General features: G+C 51.6%; 1 protein-coding gene across 5 annotated transcripts in view; it reads left to right on the top strand.

Annotated features, from left to right (window-relative positions):
* Positions 1 to 18,937, top strand: part of ADGRD1 (adhesion G protein-coupled receptor D1) — a 124,212-nt gene that overhangs the window by 16,166 nt on the left and 89,109 nt on the right. For all 5 annotated transcript variants that reach the window (XM_027044286.2, XM_027044287.2, XM_053206590.1 and 2 more), the window contains 4 exons: positions 10,605 to 10,784; positions 13,731 to 13,985; positions 17,715 to 17,779; positions 18,505 to 18,660. In XM_027044286.2, the coding sequence (XP_026900087.1) occupies positions 10,605 to 10,784; positions 13,731 to 13,985; positions 17,715 to 17,779; positions 18,505 to 18,660 (656 nt within the window). The remainder of the gene's footprint in view (positions 1 to 10,604; positions 10,785 to 13,730; positions 13,986 to 17,714; positions 17,780 to 18,504; positions 18,661 to 18,937) is intronic.

Raw genomic sequence — 18,937 nt, 5'->3', positions numbered from 1 at the left:
CGAAGGCCCTTTGGACATCCCACGGTCTTCTCAAAAACAACCTTGTGAGGAATTCGTCGTACACAATTTTGGGACAGAAGGACTGCAGTCCAAGAAAAACAAACAAAAGCTTAACAAGGCAAAAACATGTTGAGGGTGGGGGGGATACGTTTTGGATTTTACAGAACCCAGAATTTCTAGAAATGGCTTTGAGGCCCTAAACCACGGCCAGGTTTACAAACCCAGCGTTTGAGCCGTTCCAGAGTTCAGACAGCCCTATAAACACACCAGGCTTCTTTGTTTCTGTAAATGAAAACCAGCGTGGGCTCAGCGGCCGCCACCTGGAGGGCCAGCGGGCAGGAGGGCTGGGAGGCTGGGGGGCCGGGGGGCCAGGAGACTAGGGGGCTGGGGGTGTGGGGGCCTGGGGGGCCAGGGGCAGGGGGCTGGGAGACTAGGGGGCTGGGGCCTGTAGGGAGCATCTCCAGGTCACCAGCTTCTCAGCTTCCCGGCTCCTGGCGGGGACTTAGGTCATCCGGGATGGGGCCACGGGGGAATCAGAGCTCTGAGGAAGTTTTACCTGAACTTAGAGACCCCAGACTTGAGGCTCTGGGCTGATCCAGTCTGTGGCTGTTTGGCTTGGCAGGTGTGGAGCTAAAAAATATTTAGCTTGCTGCCAATGTGGAAAAACAAAAATTTCACATAAATATATGGATTTCTAGTTTCTCTTAAGAAATCCCCCCCCGATGACTCTGGCTGGGCCACTGCACAGTGCGCCCCTTTGTCATGGACACTGTCCCCGGGGCCATCATGGGGAGAGCACGGGCTCTGGTCCCAGTTCTCTAAGTGTCTGTGGTGACCTCGGGCAACCACCTCACCTGAGCCCTTGTCTGTGCGACGGGTCAGTGACGGTCCCTCCTGAGGTTGCCGTGATGCCTAAAGGAGCCACTGCGTTCCTTGCTGCTGTGGCCCAGCTGTGAGAGGCCCCTGGCGGCAGCCCCGCTGTGGGCATTTGCAGACCCAGCTCCTCTCGCCTACCTGCCTGGAGAGTGGACCCTGTAGAGGGGCTCACCCACAGTAACCACCCACCGGGGCTGATTGCACGTACAGCCACCAGACCTGTGCCATTACGCGTGTGAGCACAGTTCCTCCTCAAACACAGGTGAAGCAGACAGTTGCAGGATGGCAGGGGTGAGGCAGACGGGCGTGGGACGGCAGGGGTTAGGCAGATAAGTGCGGGGCGGCAGGCAGAGATGGGAGCTTTGGCTTCGTGTCCGGCTCTAAGGGCTCCTTGTGTTGTGTAGTCAAACCATCTCGGGGCCACTCTGTTGACCGTTTGGCCAGATATAAAACGAAGCCAGGACGCTTGACATCACCCTTGGCTCCTTGGGACGATGCTGGCGCCAGGCTTGGTGCAGATGCAGACGGAGGCTGGGCCCCCCTCGTCCTGCCTCCCTCTGTCCACGTCCAGCTTTGTGGCGACCAAGCGCACGCGTGACATCGGAGGACCGCTGTGCGCGCTCCGCTGCGTTATTTGCCTGGTGTTTGCTCGGGCCGGGTTCTCTGAGGCCTCTGGGAGCCTGTATTTCTCGGTTCCAGAAAAACCAGATGTGAGCAGGGAAGGTCCACTCGGCGTTTTCCAAGTAAAAGTCCCTGCAGCACACGAAGTCTGTAGGATGATTTCGGGTGTCGCTGGGCAACTTACAAAATGAAGGGTTATGGTTTTTACCTGAACTTCCTAGATGTTGTGTAGGATGAGTGAGGCTTCAGCAAGCAGGAAAAATGGGTTGACTTTTAGAACCGTGATCAGCGATGATAGTGACAGAGGAGGTGGTCAGATGTGAACCTCGTGAGTGACGAAGATGTGGGCACAGGAGATGCGGGGCCTTTCAGGACACCTCTGTCTCGGCCTCCTCCACATGCTCGCTCTGTTTCTCTGTTTTATGTGGTGCTAGTGGGCTCAGACTTAAAACCCATTACATTTATAGTAAAAACTAACGTCAAAATAAACAGAGACATTCCCCACTCCCCATCCACCAGGTCAACTGTTTTCATATTTCTTACTTCCAAATTCTCTTGGGGCCCCTATTCATGGTTTTGACTTTTTGAAAAACAGAAAGAAAGAAAGAAAGAAAGAAAGAAAGAAAGAAAGAAAGAAAGAAAGAGAGAGGACATTTTAGGAGCAGAGTTGAAGTCTGAGCTTTCCAAAAGAGAGTAAACGTCCCAGTGGCTTAGCCACCGGCCCCTGTGTGCCCTCTGCCTGGCCACCCCCACCCCTTCCTGTGCCCACTCCTGCTCCTGCTGGACCCCATCTCCATCCGCTTTTCGGCCTTCCTACACTTCTGTCAGCTCCCCGTGGGTCTCGCTTCTTGGCAGATGGTGCCTCCTGGGGAAGTTTTTCACAGGCACTGGGTGCAAACAGGGGAAGCTTTTGAGAGAAGAGGGCTATCTGGATGCCTGGCCATTCTTGAATGTTAACCGAAGGAATGTCTGTGTTCCTTGAGGGCGAGGTGTCTGACTTTCAACCCCCGCAGCCAGCAGGTGCACAAGTGGGAAACTCAGTGGAGGGAGGGATCTTCCCGGAATGTTCTAGCACCTTGTTTTATCTGCCCGTAGACCTTGAGGGCTCAGCTCAGGTGTTACTTCCGTGGAGACGAGCTCACACAGGTGAGTCCCTCTACCTGTGCTCCTGTGGCTCCCTGGACCTCTCCAGCACTGGCATGGCCGGTAACGGCCTGTTCATCATCTGCCTCCCTGCTCGGCCACCAGCTCTATGAGGGCAGGGCCGTGTCTGTCTTGGTCACTGCTGCATTTTTGGGGACGAAAACCAGCATGGTAGATGCTTACTGTGTGTCACTGAGCAGATATGTGCAGTTGGTCTTTCCGATGCTTTATTTCTTTGAACGCTTCTCATCAAGTGTTTGACTGGCTGCCACTTGAATATTGCCATGAAGGGCCCCTTGCTGCTCCCAGAGGAGCCTGTTCTGGTGTTGTACTCCTCTGACTTCTAGAAGTTGTTTCTGATCTTGGACTACATTCCACCTTGAGCAACGTCCACCTGTTACCTCTGATGCCAGTTCAACTCTGAATCAGCTCGGCTGCTCTCGGGAAAGACCGTCTTCCCATTTCACTCATCAGCTTTCCCTCCTCCCTGTAAACATGCCCCGTGCTTCCCTCCTGAGCATGAGAATATTCTCTGCTTGTAAACACCGGGAAGGCCGTGGGAGCCTCGGAGCAGCAGCTGGAAACCCTCAGCACTCACACTTCCTCCTTCCCAGCCTTGAGGTGACTTCTCCCCCCTTTGCACGAGGTTGCTAAATCCAAAAGGCTGCCAACAAAATGTTGAGAGACTTTCGGGATGGAGTTTCAGGAAAGAGATTTCCAGAGGGGTCTGCCGGACGCAGGCCGGGCGTGGATCCAGCCGCCGTCTTCTGCCGACCGTCTGGGGCTATGGGGACGTCGGAGTGTGTGGAGTGGCTGACCCTCAGAAGAGTATTCATCAGTACACTCGCTTCACAGATGGAGAGACCGAGGCCCAGAGGCAGGCAAGACTGGCCTAGAGCTGCACACTGACTTAGCGCGGTGAATCTCAAAGTAGCATTCACAGACCATGGGCAAGTCACTTGCAAAGATGGTGAAATACGGTTTTCGGGCTCCAGCCCAGGCCCTACGGAATCCAAATCTCCATGGACAAGGCCTGGGAACCTGCATTTTTAGCTGGGACCTCCAGGTGATGCTCATGGATCCTGTCCCCAAACTGGCCAGGGCTGTGACCATCCCATAAGTGTGTTTTGTTCAGTGGCATTATGTTGGTCTTCTCGGTGTGTGTGTGTGTGTGTGTGTATATATTTAAAGTTTATTTTGAGAGAGACAGAGACAGCACAAATGTTGGAGGGGCAGAGAGAGAGAGAGAGAGGGGGAGAGAGAATCCCAAGCCGACTCTGAACCGTCAGTGCAGAGCCTGATGGGGGACTTGAACTCCCAAACCCTGAGATCATGACCTGAGCCTAAGCCAAAAGTCAGACACTCAGGCCCCGTGGAGCCACCCAGGCGCCCCTTGGTTTTTACATTTTAATGAGCTTTCTAAGCTGTTTTTAGCCGAATATCCTAGCTCAGAAAGTTTGCAGAAACAGCCTGTGATGGTGCTTTAGATGTTCTTTTTTTTTTTTTTTTAATTAATGTCCAACTTGTATATGAGAACATTTCATTTAAAAAATCTATACTTTTGACTTAAGAAATCGGAAAATCCAACAATATTCCCTGTGCGCCTGGTGGGAGTTGGCTGGAGTCGAGGGGTGACCCCTGGGACAGGTCGCTCTCTCCTGACTTCCTCGGTCCCCATCACTCTCTGCCGCTTCCGAGACTGAAGGGAGTTGGCGCTCGCCACCACGGCTTGTGCCGTTGCTGACAGCGGTAGTGACTGGGAAGTGGCGGAAGACAGTCCCACAGCACCAGGGGTGTCGGGAAGACGCTTGAGAGAACCTTGTTTCCGGTGTGGGGGTCGAAGTGCGTATTTGATACGTAAAAGGCTTGCTCTGGGGAAGAGTGTGCGTGCATGTTGCAAGAGGACAGTCAGGGATGTGGTCCTCCTGGCTAGATGGGCTTTTGGGTTCGTGGGCTCTGGCGTTCACGCTGGAGCCTGAGACACCATCCCTAGGTGTCTCTGCTGTGTTTCTGGCTTCGTTTCATGGATCACGTGTTCTCCTACCATTTTAAACTCAAATATGCCCGAGGGTGGAAAGCCTCCTGAGTCACCCGGTGTCTGTGGTCCAGATTCTCCATCACTATGATCTTCAGCTCATTTTCGCTCCACATTTTGCTCTTTGTGATATCATCTCTCTCACCTCCTTTGGCTTTTACTTCTCGTGTCCTAATCACGGAGCTGGGAAAAAATCTGAGGACCTAGTATCAAAGCGGCAAGGCGGGATGGTGTCTACCCAGAGGACAAGTCCAGGGGAGGGCCATTTACTTTAACTGGTTTGGGTTGAATGATGCAATTATCTATGTTTCCAGGAATGCTGGAATGTTTGTCAAGACCAGTGGTTCTGAAGTTTGACTCACTTTTAAAACGTTTATAATTTTTACTCATATACAGGTACCACCTGAACTATTATCATACTTTGTGTTTTTCTTTCTTTTTTTTTTTAAGTTTATTTATTTTGAGAGAGACAGAGACAGAGGCAGCACTAGTGGGGGAAGAGAAGAGACAGAATCCCAAGCAGGCTCCCCAGTGTCAGCACAGAGCCCGCTGTGGGGCTCAATCTCCCGAAACCATAAGATCATGACCTGAGCTGAAATCGAGTTGGAACCTTAACTGACTGAGCTACCCAGGCACTCCTTAGTGTTTTTCTTTAAATGTCACTCGCTTGGATTTAATTGAAAAAGAAACTATCTCCCTCCCATGAACTGAAAACCAGTAACAGTAATTCCCGTAAACGGGAGACACCTCATTACGGAGTCCTGCTTGGGCATCGTTGCCCGCCGAGGGCTCTACATCCGACATGTGGCGTTTCTTTGCTAAGTGGGGATGAGCAATTGTTACTTACGCTCGGATGGATTTGCTCCTTGCCGCAGGCCAGAAGAGCCAAGGACAACTGAGAAGGCAGTAGCTTCTCGTGCTGTGATTCGAGTTGTGTAAAGGCGGGTCTTTGCGCTAAAATTCTCTTGGACAAAGTGTCCAAGGCCCTCGAGTGGTGGGATTACCAAGTGTTAAGAATACAGGGGTCAAAAATGTCATTTTAAGCAGCACTCTGTTGGAATGTGGGGACAAAGATGACACTTCAGTGTCTTGTGGGATCAGAGTTTGGGACCGGAGGTGGGAGCCTTGCTGGGCTTGTGTCAGGCAAGCCAGAGAGCCTAACCCGCCCCAGAGAGTCTCTCCACCCCCGGCCTGTGCCCTGGGGAAGCTCCTGGCAGGTGTCCCCATGTCGTGGACAGGAGAGGCTGTCAGAGCCCTGCTCGCTTGTGTCCTCTCCTGAGCACAGCGGCCGCTCTGTGGGAAAATCTGCTTAGGACCCAAGTAATGCCTTACTTGGGCAGGAGATGGGTGTGTGTGTGTGGGGGGGGGGGGTCTGTCTGCACACGCACACCAGGGAGACCACTCCCCAGGAGCTCCAGCTTCCAGAATGGAGGGAGACCCTGGAAGCCCCCAGTCTGAGTGCACCGAGATGTGTCTTACCCGAGACCACGGTTTAGCCCTCAGGTGACGTTGATGGCACTGGATTTGGATGCCCTCAGTTTCCCATTCCAGAATGTTCTGCAGCCTGCCCTCTGGCTCAGGGTAATTGTTGTGCAGCTGTGCTCTTGGCTAGCTCCCAGGCCGACGGGGTGTAGACAGGTCGCTCTCTGCTGGTGCCACGGTCTCACAAGGGACGTGGCCACCTCCACCTTGACCCGAGTACAGGAGTAAGCAGGACAGGATGGAGCGTCCGCTCGTCCCTCTGCAGCGGCAGCTCCGGCATCCTCCCCAAACCTCTCCCCAGAGTGTGTGTCAGGAAGGAAGGAGGGATCCAGGTTCAGCTCCTTATGGGGGCCTCTGGGGGCACCACAGGGTCAGGAAGGGAAATGTAGCTGAAGAGTCGTAAAGCAAGAGAAACTCAACTCAAAGAGGGAATCGATTTGCTCATGGAACGAACGGCTTCAGGTAAGATTGTGTTTGGTTGGCTGTTGCTGTGCAACACACACACCTGAACTTTAAAACGTAAAACACAATTTGGTGTCACTTTTCCCGGTTCTGTGGGCTGACTGGGCTCAAGGCACTGTCGTCAGACCGCGGCCAGGCTTGGAGTCACCCAAAGCTCACCTAAGACAGTTCTGTCCCTCTGGCTCTGGCGCCCCTGTGCCCGCGTGTGTGCGCGCCCGTGTGGTCTTTCCCCAGCTGCGCGGCCTGGACTCCTCACGGCTCAGACCTCCCAGAGGCACGCAGCAGAAGCTGCTGGACAATTAGGGACTGCAGCTGGGCCTCGGCCAGTGTCCCTTCTGTTGTCCCCTGTGGGTCAGGTCAGGCAGAGGGCAGGTGGGGAAATTCGCCCTGGGTGCTGGCGGAGAGTGGCGAGGTCACGGGGCACAAACGGGCGGGACGGGGGATACTGCGGGTGTCTTTGAAAATCACAGTTGGCCTCAGGCTGGGTCCAGGGGCTCAAGTCCTCTCCTCAGAAACAGGCGTCTCTCTCCGCTGACTCTCCCCAAGAAGGCACAGCAGTGTGACACAGGGTCAGCCCAGAGCGGATGCTGATGGGCGCGGCCTGGAGGGGGCCCAGGGTGTGCGGTCAGGGGGGCCAGACTGGCTCTCCTGAGGAACACAGCCGTGCTGTTACTGGGGGAGGCGGGTGGACACCACGCTGGCCACACGGCCTGCAGGTCACTTTGTCCTGACTCGATGCTCAGGTCCACTTTGAACCTGGAGCATGCGGGACACCGTGCCGAGTCCCCTGGCCTGGGAAGGGCTGTTCCTCTACCTGGAAGGACCCCATACCTCCCCTCCCCCAGCCAGCTGCCCTCCCGCCCACCATCAGAGGGGACAGTGTGTTCACCGAGACTTCCTCCTTGGCCCGGGGCGTTGTTGTGCACTGTTTTCTTGGAATTCCCGGTATCTGTTTTGTCTCCTTCAGTGAGTGAACGAGTGCTGTCTTTGGGGGAGGGCAGTGACTACAGGTGCAGCCTCCGGAGCTGTGCTGCCTGGTTCGAGTCCTGCCTGTCACTAGCTGTGCGGCCGCCCATGAGTCACTCAACCCCTCTGTGCTTTGATTTTCTTACCTATAAATTGGGGACACGAGTGACACCTACTTCATAGGGCTGTTGGGAGGGTTAACAGCTCACACGCGTACAAGTCTTGGGAGAGTCTTTGCTCCCAGGTAAATGCTGATGATACTACTTTTCTTTACAGAGTGTTTTCACATAGTAAGGAAATCGGTTTCTTGAACGTTAAATGTGTTATGTGTTATTTTCCCCCGTAGAATGCTATGTGTCTTTTGGCTTTGTTCTGGCAAATTATTTGCCTTGCAGGATTTTACATTTCTGCGCTTCGAAGTGTCAGTCTTTCCTTGTGGCACCCGGACGGTATTTTTCTTTTCTTTTTTCTGTGTCTTGTCGAGAAAGACCTTTTCTCATTGTGTCCTTTTGGGTAGATGACGATATAATGCTCATAGGAAGTAAGTGTGGAAACAATGTGTCAATCATTGCACTTCTTTTCGCTTCAGATTGTCTCTTCTTCGTGTTAATGACCCAGGAGCGGGAAGCAGAGATCCTCAGGGCGCTGGGATTAGCGGCTCCTGGAAACTGATGTTTAAATATAAAGATAAAAGCAATTATCGTGCGGGTTAAACTAGCCGAAATGAGACTTGCTCACGGGCACTGCCATCTGCCTTCCATCTACCCTTACCTAACGCCAAACCGACGTCTCCTTCTTCTTTTTCTTCCGGGACAGAAAGGCATTTGGCCAAAGCGGGACTGAATAGGAGGAATTTCTAAACACAGCAGTGTTTGGAAAAAATTAACTTCTATGAATCCTCTGGGATCTCGTTTCATAACAAGAATTTCACAATGTGTGTGCTAGCATCCTCGTGAAGCGGGTTGTGTCTGAGAGCAGAGAGGCCAGGCGGGGAGGCGAGGTCTGTGCTGGGCTCTGCTGGCCACAGCACCTGGCGGGTGGAAATGACGGGCCCCCCGCGCAGCAGCGGGTCAGGCAAGGGCCCTGGGGTCGCACTCTGCCCTCCAAGCTGCCTTCCATCCAAAGCCCCCAGCCTCGTGGCCCACATGGCATGGCACCTCGGGCACTTTCTGCCCTCCTTGATGGCCCTGAGAGCACAGTCCCTGTGACCTGGGGTTCTACTCGCCCTCCTCAGAGGTCAGCAAAGGTCCAGGTCCCAGCCATCATTTTGAGGTTCCTCTTATATTTAAAAATTGGGAGAAATTCCAAACAAGGGTTATAAAATTATGCCATGTTTTAACATTCTTATGATAATCGTAATAGGGCTTTGAGCCCACAAAAGTATGATGCAGTATGACTGTCACAAGACAGTTGAACAACTCGTAACGTGTCAATTCACAAGGCATTACAGTAAAGATGGCTGGTAATGGGATGCATGTTTATATTTGCTGAAAGATGTCTTCCTTTAATCCAGTGACTCTCAGGCTGTGTCCATAATCTCATTTGAAGGCCCAAAGTCTAAATTTGGTGCCATTTGTATAAAAAGGCCCAGGACAAATGGCCCTCCGGCTCTGTCCTTCCACCCCCAAGTCCTTGGGCCTGTTTTGATCAACTCTGGGCTCTGTCCTCTCCTGCCCGGGCCAGGCTGAGAGGGATGAGGCCACTGGGATTACTTCCTGCTCTCGCACACAGTCCACACAGGTCGTCAGCTCCACACTCACACGTGTGCACCTGTTCTCTCCCTCTCTCCATCTGTCTGTCTGTCTCTCTCTCACACACATGCACAGGTTACCCATATAACAAGGAACTCCTCACCCCCAACATCTGGACTTGTTTTCAGGTGAGACGCAGTGACCACTGAGCCAGCTCGTTCATAGTAGCATCTGAGCAAAGAGCATGTCGTCCACATGGTACAATGTGGGGCCAGCTCGGGACTTAGGAACCTGACTACCTGTGGGCTGGGTGTCTTGAAGGAAAGTTTAGCGGCTACGGCCTCTGTGGGCCCCACTCCGTTCCTCTGTTGGAAATAACAATCGTAGATGTCAAAACCCTTAAAAGTGGGCTTCCCCTTTGACAAGAAATTCCCTCCTAGGAATTTCTCCTAAAGGCATATAATCTGAGGTGTGCCAGGTTTAGCTGGCAGTTCTGTTTGGAAAATAAAAAGCTGAAGGAGACCATGTGATACCGGTTTCGATGTAGCGTTGTGCAGAGAACGGGATGACGTGAGGCTGTATGGACACTGGAGGGATTTCGTGGAGATACAGTAAGTTATGTGGTTTATAAGCCAGTGTGTGTGAGCTGGTTCCTTTCTTTGTAAAATATGCTTGTAGGGAAGGTTTTAGGAAGACTTACCGGGAAGATGCTTCTGGACTAAAAGGAAGAATAAGAACAGATTGTGGGGGCCCCTGGGTGGCTCAGTCAGTTGAGCGTCCGACTTTGGCTCAGGTCATGATCTCATGGTCTGTGAGTCTGAGCCCTGCGTCAGGCTCTGTGCTGACAGCTGGGAGCCTGGAGCCTGCTTTGGACTCTGTCTCCTCTGTCTGCCCCTCCTCACGTGTGCTCTGTTTCTCTGTCTCTCAAAAATAAATAAATGTAAAAAAAAAAAGAAAAAGAAAAAGAAAAAAGAAGATTGTGCAGGCTTTTATATTTGGGGGCTCTGGGGTCACAAGGCTGGAGCTTGGATCTAACCTTAATGATGGCTGGTGACCTTGGGCAAGCTGGCCCAGTGTCTTCGTTTCATAACGGAGGTGGTAACAGGGTTTTCACAATATTTAAGGAGAGAAGTCCCTGAAGGCTCTTGGAAAAGTGTCTGGTACTTAATGAGCGTTTGCTAAATACTGCCTACTGCTGTTATCGGAATTTTCTGAATTGAACATGCACTGTCTCTAGAATGAGGACAGAAGGGCTTTTCAAACGCAAAGGAGCTGCTTCTGAGTTCCTTCTGCTGTCATTCCTGACCCAGCGCCTCTCCTTCCCTCAGGGGTCACGTTTTCTTTTTTCTGGAAGACGCACGGAGAGCAGTCCAGACCGATCCCTTCGGCATACGGGGGACAGGTCATTTCTGAAGGGTTCAAGGTCTGCTCCAGTGGCGGCAAGGGCTCCGTGGAGCTGTACACGCGGGAGAACGCCAAGACGTGGGAGGCCACCTTCAGCCCGCCAGGTAAGGGACCCCTCGGCCTCTGCTTTAAGGGCTTGCCTGGGAAGATGCTGGAGAGCGCCTGGGCCCCTCCCACCCCAGCTGGGCCCTGCCTCGGTTGCCTGGTGCCCGGGTCTCAGCCTCTGCTTCCTGGGGGGAAGGTGCTGGCCTGACCTGCCTGAGGCCAAGGTCGGGGTGGGGCTGGGGGAGACGAAATGCGGTAGTGCTTAACATGGCTCCTGCTCCATTTCCCCCTCCCTTCCCCCCTCCCCTCTTCCTCCTGCTTCTTTCTTCTTTTGCTCCCCCTCCTCCTCCCTATCATCCCTCGCCTCCTCCCCCTCCTTCTTTCTAGTGGTATAGACTCGGCAATGTTTATTTAGAGTATGATGTGAAGACTTTTTGGAAAAGTGGCTGAAGACTGGGGAGGAAGGGGGGTCTGGAAGACAGGAGTTGGAGCCGTGGTGGGGGTGCCCTGGGACACGTGGGGAGCAGCACGGTGGGCCCTGCCGACGTGGGGGAGTTTGCAGGTGGGCGTTGCGGGCCAGTGTGGCTCGGTCTGGAGATTCCTGCTTTCTCTGTGCTCTGTGGGGTGATGTGGGGTCGTGCAGTGGGCACAAGTCAGGGGTGTGGGGGGGGGAAGCTTGGGGAGCAGAGGGTCTGAAGTGGACACTGGACAAGGTAGAGGTGACCAGGGCCCCAGAAGTGTTGGGGTGACATTGAGGGGGAGCCCAGTCCAGGCTGGGGACTAAGAGGGAACCACGGACGGGGCTGGCAGAGTGAAGGCCTCCAGGAAAATGCATCTTCTGGCCCATGGAAAGGAGGCTGTATGTCTTAGTCGCTAAAAGACCTGGAACCAAACAGGTGTGTCCGAGCCCTCTCTGTGCCGGGCTACCTAGGGGAGTGGGGGAGCCGTGCTCACTCACTCACACTAAGCCTGAACGTTGTCTGCAAAAGAGGTCTGGGAGGATCTCCCTGCTTGCTTTCTCTGACCCCAGGTCAGGAGTCTCTGCCTCCCCTGCCCCCCCAGACGGAACTACCTGTACCTTGTTCCTGGCTCTTATCACCTTCTGCCCAAGGTCAGGTTCTTATGTAACAGCCTTATCCCCATGATCCTCGGGGCTGACACTGTATGGGGCACCTAGTAGGTTTCCTCGACATATTTTAAGGTAAAGTCTACTGAACTCTGTTTTTCCACCCAGGGAAATGGGGGAGAATTGTAAACATTTCTGCCTGGCAGTACACTCTATTTGTTCATTGAAGAAAGTTGTTACTCTTGCTTTAAATTCAAGGGCAAAACACTTTGGACCCATTTAGGACCCAAGGGCTCTCCAGAGACTCAACATTATAAAGTTGCACAGTCCTGAGCAACCTGAGCAAGAAAGTCCTAAGTAACTGCTGAGTGATTGAATATATAGAATATACATATATTTTAATTATTTTATTTTTCATCATGATACATGTACTCTTTAATCCCCATCACACATCTCCCCTCTGGTGACCATCAGTTTGTTCTCTACGGTTAAAGAGTCTGTTTCCTGGACTGTTTCTCTTTTTTCCCCTTGCTTGTTTTGTTTCTTAAATTCCACATATGCATGAAGTCATATGGTATCTGCCCTTCTCTGACTTACTTATCAGAATATTCAATAGCTCCATCCACGTCATTGCAAATGGCAAGATTTCATTCTTTCTTATGGCTGAATATATATACCACTTCTTTATCCATTCATCAGTGGGTGGATGCTTGGGCTGTTTCCATAATTTGGCTGTTGTAGATAGTATTTTCGTATTCTTTGGGTAAATACCCAGTAGTACAATTGCTGGGTTGTAGGGCGGTTCAAGTTTTAACTTTCTGAGGAGTCTCCGCACTGTTTTCCACAGTGGCTACACCAGTTTGCCTTCCCGCCAACAGTGCACGAGGGTTCCTTTTTCTCCACATCCTCACTGACACCTGTTGCTTCTTGTTTTTGATTTTAGCCATTCTGACAGGTGTGAGGTGGTATCTCATTATGGTTTTGATCTGCATTTCCCTGATGAGTGATGTCGAGCATCTTCCCGTGTATCTGTTAGCCATCTGGATGTCTTCTTTGGAAAAGTGTCTATTCGTGTCTACTGCTCACTTTTAAATTGGATAATTTGTTTTTTGGGTGTTGAGCTGTATCAGTTTATTATAGACTTTGGATAATAACCCTTTATCAGATTCGTCATTTGCAAATATCTTCTTCCATTCCATCGGTTGTCTTTTAGTTTTGTTGGCTGTTTCCCTCGTTGTGCTGAAGGGTTTATTTTGATGAAGTCCCAACGGCTTATTGCTGGATGATTTAAGATGATGCCAGGCTCAAGATGATACATGTCCTTTAATGGGCTGCCTTATTCCTTCCGGAAGTAAGCCCATGAGATAACACATCACTTGCAAAACCAAGCTGGGCCCTTCGTGGGGCAAGCCACCACCAATGTCTGATGAACATTCTTCTTATTGGGTCACTGTGGTTCTCGGGCCAGAGAGAATGAGCCCAGAGGGTGGCCCTGACTACCGTGATACCACCATGTTTATTAGTGTTACGTGTACCATATCAGAGCAGAGGTGGATGCCAACCGCCCTGGGCTGAATCAGGCCCTCAGATAGGTTTTATTGTCCAACGGGTTTTATTGACCTGCACTATGATGGCACAGGCAGGACTGAAGAAAAAGAATTGTTTTTTGAACAAGTTACCCCCATTAGCTATTATTTCATTTTATTTTAAAATAGCAAAGGATCTAATTTAAAATAGCAAAGGGTCTCTCTGGACTGCTTCTGGAATTTTGGGGATGGGGACAATTTCTTCTCTGTGCTTCAAAGGACTGAGAAAAGTTAGATCTAGATCATGAAGGACTCACCAAGATTAACAGTGACTAATCATCTCGAAAGGGATTTAACAACTCAGAAACATGTGCTTCCCACATCAGCAGAACAGTGATCTTTGTTCTTTCCAGGTCCCTACTGGACTCATGTCTTGTTTACATGGAAATCCAAGGAGGGTCTGAAAGTCTATGTCAATGGGACCCTGAGCACCTCCGACCCAAGCGGCAAAGTGTCTCATGCCTACGGGGAGCCCAGCGTCAACCTCGTGATCGGGTCTGAGCAGGACCAGACCAAGCGTTATGAGGTCGGAGCTTTCGATGAGTTCATCATCTGGGAACGGGCCCTGACCCCGGACGAGATCGCGATGTACTTCACAGCTGCCGTTGGTCAGTGGGCACAGGGGTGGGGGGTGGGCTCGGGCCAGCTCTGCCCGTCTCTGGAAGGACACAGTGGGCACGGGGGGTGGGCTCGGGCCAGCTCTGCCCGTCTCTGGGAGGACAGGGCTCCTTCCGTCCGCCTCCCTCACTAGCATTTCTCGCTCCACACTCTCCTGAGGGGACCGTCTGCGCCGCAGGCTGAGAGGCATCCTAATGAACCTCATAAATACAGCCGTTTCTCTAGAACACCTGTTCCCCAGGATGGAGAAACTGGCACCTTAACGGAGACACACTGAGATGAATATCCTGCTGGTCGCCAGGGGGTTTGGAGGTGTATGTGATGGATGATTACAGACCCTTTGGGAACAGGCATTCCGGGTCCTTTAGTGCATCTGATCAACAAATGCTTACCAGGTGCTTCCCGCATGCCAGGCTCTGATGGGCCCTCAGGGACAGGTGGCCTGGGTTCAAACCTTCACTCAGCCACAATGAACTCTGGGACGTGGGAAGTCACTTTTTTGGCTGAGGTAAAATTCATGTAACATAAACTTGACCATTTTAAGGCGTATGATCTGGTGGTACTTCCTATGTTCACCAGCTGTGCAACCATCCCCTCTGGTTTAAAAAGTCTAATCACCCCAAAAGTAAATCCAGCACCCGCTAGCTTTCACTCCCCATTGCCCCCTCCCAGCCCTTGGCCACCACTTAGCCAGTGTCTCTACAGATTTCCCTCTTCTGGGTCTTCCAACCACATGGAATCATGTAATATATGACTTTTTGTATCTTAATCTTCCCAAATCACTGTGTTCTCCTTTGTAAATGGATGGAAACAGTACTACTCATGTCCCAGGGGTGGGGGGCTGTGGAGCCACAGTGTCACGGGTGTAAGGCATCAGCACAATGCCTGCATGTGGCAGGTTTTCACAACATTTTTGCTGATTTATGATCAATATTTACTTCCCCCATTCTATTTTCACTGTGATAACAAGGGAATGCACTGGTCCTTGAACGTGAAATAATCTGCCAAAAAATGACAGTCACTCATAAACATTTGTTGGTTGGCCACTGCATGGACACCAGAGCAGCAGGGGCAGGTCGGGACCGGGAGGTGTAGGTGTTAATGCAAGGCTTGCCCCCTCTCAGGTTCTGATAGTGAGTCCCTCAGCTGTTAGGACCCTGTGATTATGTGACAGAAAACACAACTTGAGTGACTTATGCCAACAAGGGAAATTAAAAAAAAAAAAAAAAGCCCCACAATGGAAACAACAGGAGAAAATCCGCTTCAGGACCGGTTTGCTCTAGGTGCTCACACGTGTCACTGGGAATCTCTTTGTTTGACCCCGCTTCCTTCTGGTGGTGCCACTATGGCTGCTGTTCCCTCCAGGGTTCCACCCCATGCTTGCAGAAGATGACCTTCTCTTTTCTGTCTCCTCCTGCAGCAGGACTGGCCAGGAGTCTCATTTGACCAGATGGATCCATGTGTATCCCAGTTTCCAGGAGCTGAGAACTGCGGCTGGGGGTGTGGGATACGCTGACTGCCTTAGGCCTGGGTCACAGTCCACCCTTGACATGGCAGTAGGGTTGACGTGTCCCAAATGCAGAGGAGAGGGGACTCCCCGCAGATGACTGGGGCTGCTGATCTCGAGAGCAGGGCATGGCCGCTGTGTGTGCAGGAAGTCTGTGTCCACGGCGGCCTTTGACACTCATTCTTCACTAAGAAAGTGGAATTCATTCCTGTCACACAAGTGACAGAAGGACAAAATATAGGTCCTTTACAAGAAAGAAGGATATCAATCTTCTGCATTTTATAGCTTAAGATTCAGAGATTTGTCACCAAGACTAAAATGTCATCTGTATTTGTATTACTGAAAGCCTGAAACAGATCCTTCTTTCTCGATACATTACCGTTTTAATAACACTGGAAAGACGTGTTGCTCTTTCTGGTTCTTGTGTCTGTACCAGCAAACCCTTGTCCCCAGGACATCCCAGGGCTCAGAAATGGGGCGATCAGCCCCACACATGGCACAGCCTTTCAGGTCACCTCACCCTCTGTGCCCCATGAAGGTGGTATCTGATTTGGGGGGGGGGGCATTCAGGAGAGGTGTTGTATTAACACCTACATATCCCAAGGAGTGCACACATGCACCTTTGCTGAGCCAGAACTACACCCATCAGGGCCCCATATGGCTTGGGGACTTGCTTTTGGAGACAGGTCACATGACATAAAGCACGTACAGAGAAAATGATCTGGAAGTTCCCTAGACTGCTCCATGTGAGTCAGTCCATCAGAGCCAGGGTCATGCCAGCTGTGTGAAGACAGACATCTGGGCTGAGGTCCAGCCTGCTCTCAGGCCAGGCCAGGGCCCTGCTGTGTCTGGTCTGTAGGAGGAGGCAAAACCTGGTCTTTGCATAAAGCCCCGTCTGCACACCAAGGGTGAGCCCAAAGCAGGCATTTCTCTGCATGACTGGCCCAGAGGGGGTGTCCCTTTCTAATCCATTAGCCAGAGCAGGCCAGATGCGGTGACTTTTCCTAATTCATACAAAGGCAGAGGGTTGATCATCCATCACCTGGTCAGCTTTGCTCCCAGTGCTACAATGGATGGCCACCCCTTCCACAGAAAATCAGAGGAAGTAGAAGGCTGCGTTCAGAGTCGTGTGATTTCCAAGTTATGTATTTTTGAACACTGAAAACATACCCACACAATCCGATGCCCACAAAACAAGAGCCCCTTGGGACCTGGGACTCACAGAGGACACGAAAGATTCTCATTTCTTCTCGTAGCCTTGCAGGGTCATCGACGGTGACGATGGGCAGGGTTGCCGGGTTAGTCCTTCCTGTCCTGCACTTTGTGGACTCACAAAAGTTATATGTGAATTGGATGGGACTCCTCTGTAACTACTTGGCATTTGAGGAATGAATGTCACTCTGACTTGGAGAACCTAGCGTTTGGGTCTCTAGTCCTCTGGGCAGAGTCTCCCCTTCGGCGTCTTGTCCCCCAGCTACTGGGCCCCACATAACCCGAGAGGCTGGTTACTACTGGAGCTAACTAGGGGTGGTGAGGTCATTTCCTTAGATCACTTCAAGCAACCTTGAGGGATTTTTCCGAAAATGAGGTAGAGCATCTAGTTAGTCTGTGTTCTTACCAGGAAATGCTAAGATTCGAAATAGCTGGTGGAGAAGAGGAAAAGAAGAGCGAATATGGCTTATCTTCGGTGTTAGATGTCTTCGCTATTTGTAATTAACCAAATGGAAAAGAATAACCAGAATCCTCAGGGTTGAAAGGACTCAGGAGGACAGTGTGCCCCACCACTTTGTCTGTCTTGCTTCTTCTGTCTGGGAGGGATGGTCTGTCTCCGCCCAGAGATTAGCAGCACTCTGTATTCTATCTCCAACTAGTCCAGGTGTAATTGAAGGCCGTTTCTTTTGGTTATTTATCTGAGATCGGCAAAAGCTTACACAAAATCATCTTTTTATGTGACGCCTGGCGTGAGGGTGTTCAAAAGTGATTTGAAATATAGATAGAAAAGTAATGTGACCTGGGAAAATCCATACCATCTACCCATTAAGCTAATTTATTAGCCCTGTATCTGTGCAACAGCATTCCTGCTCAGCATTCTCAGGCTGTCTTAGACGGGTCTGAAGCTGGAGAGTTTTGAATAAAGGCAGGCCTTTCTTAGACTGGAAGAGTGACCACGGTTTAGTCCTTAATTCAGTGTTATTGTTTTTTTTCCCCCCAGGAAAGCATGCTGTGTTGTCTTCGACGCCACCAAGCTTCTTCATGACACCCCCAGCCAACACTGTGGTGAGCATGCACATCGATCTCGGTCCCCTCTTGCTGAGAGCCTTTCGGCTTAGACTGTATGCCAGGGCTGAATTCCATCAGACAGTCTGGCTCTCTCTTGTTGGCAGTGTAGTGTCTGGGGAGGAATCATCCCTGGAGGAGAAGCTAACTTTGGCACTAACTCTGGATGCTCAGCTGACTGAAGGGAAAGTCCTCTGCTTCTTGTGGCCTGTGGCCAGAGGGGTCGAAAGGAAGTAAACCAGACGTCCGGGGACACAAACACAGAGACCATCTCCTGGGCAGGCGGCACAGCGAGCGGAGAGCAGGGGGCTGTGCGTGGATGCATGCCTTCTGTTTGTGCCCCTTGTCCCGTCGTCTGAGGAGAGATCAGTCCACTCAGAAACGTCCCCCTCTGGAAGCAGTATTTGTAATCATGCTACTTACCTTACTTGGGAGCTCTAAGGGGACAGTGAGGGCGCAGACTCTTGCACCATTTGTGTGGGTGCAAATTCCAGTTGTTTCCCATGTGTTTCTGGGTCAGCCTCTCTGTGCTTAGTTTCAACTCTCAAATAGGTGCGTCTTTCTTGAGGTGGTCAGTACGTGTCAGAGAGTCACGGAAGTGCCTCATATGCGATAAGAGCGAGTGCCATTGTCACGGGGCGTCACGAGGCACGCGGCCTGGAGCACACGCTGAACTTCTTGGACTTGCATCCCCAGCCCGAACTCACACCTCTCATTCCTTTTAGCTGCCCACCAACGCCTACCATCCTATCATAACCAACTTGACGGAGAAGAGAAAAAACCTCCAGAGTCCAGGAACGGTACTGAGTTACCTGCGAAACGTGTCCCTCAACTTACCCAGTAAGCCCCTCTCCCAGGAAACAGCGCTGAACCTCACCAAGGTAAAGCTATTTCTTTTCTGCGCCTGGCAGATCAGAGCAGGCAAACTGCCAGATCCAGGAGCACAGGTGTGTTTTGTTTGACCTGCACAGAGTCATAGAAAAGTCGTGAGCTTTTACGCAAAAGTCTGGGTTACAGACTTCTCGTGAACAGCCGGATGGGGTGGCCCCTCCAGCCAGCTCTGCCCAGCACGCTGGGGCCTCCCTCAGCTCAGACTCAGCTCTTCACCTCCTGTTCCCAGGTCCGCATCCACCTGGCGGCTGGCCATCTGGGTGTGCT

This window comes from Acinonyx jubatus, chromosome D3 (assembly GCF_027475565.1).
Source record: "Acinonyx jubatus isolate Ajub_Pintada_27869175 chromosome D3, VMU_Ajub_asm_v1.0, whole genome shotgun sequence".
NCBI classification, from domain to species: domain Eukaryota; kingdom Metazoa; phylum Chordata; class Mammalia; order Carnivora; family Felidae; genus Acinonyx; species Acinonyx jubatus.
The sequence above is the reverse complement of the archived record's forward strand: the minus strand, read 5'-3'. Positions and strand labels throughout refer to the sequence as shown.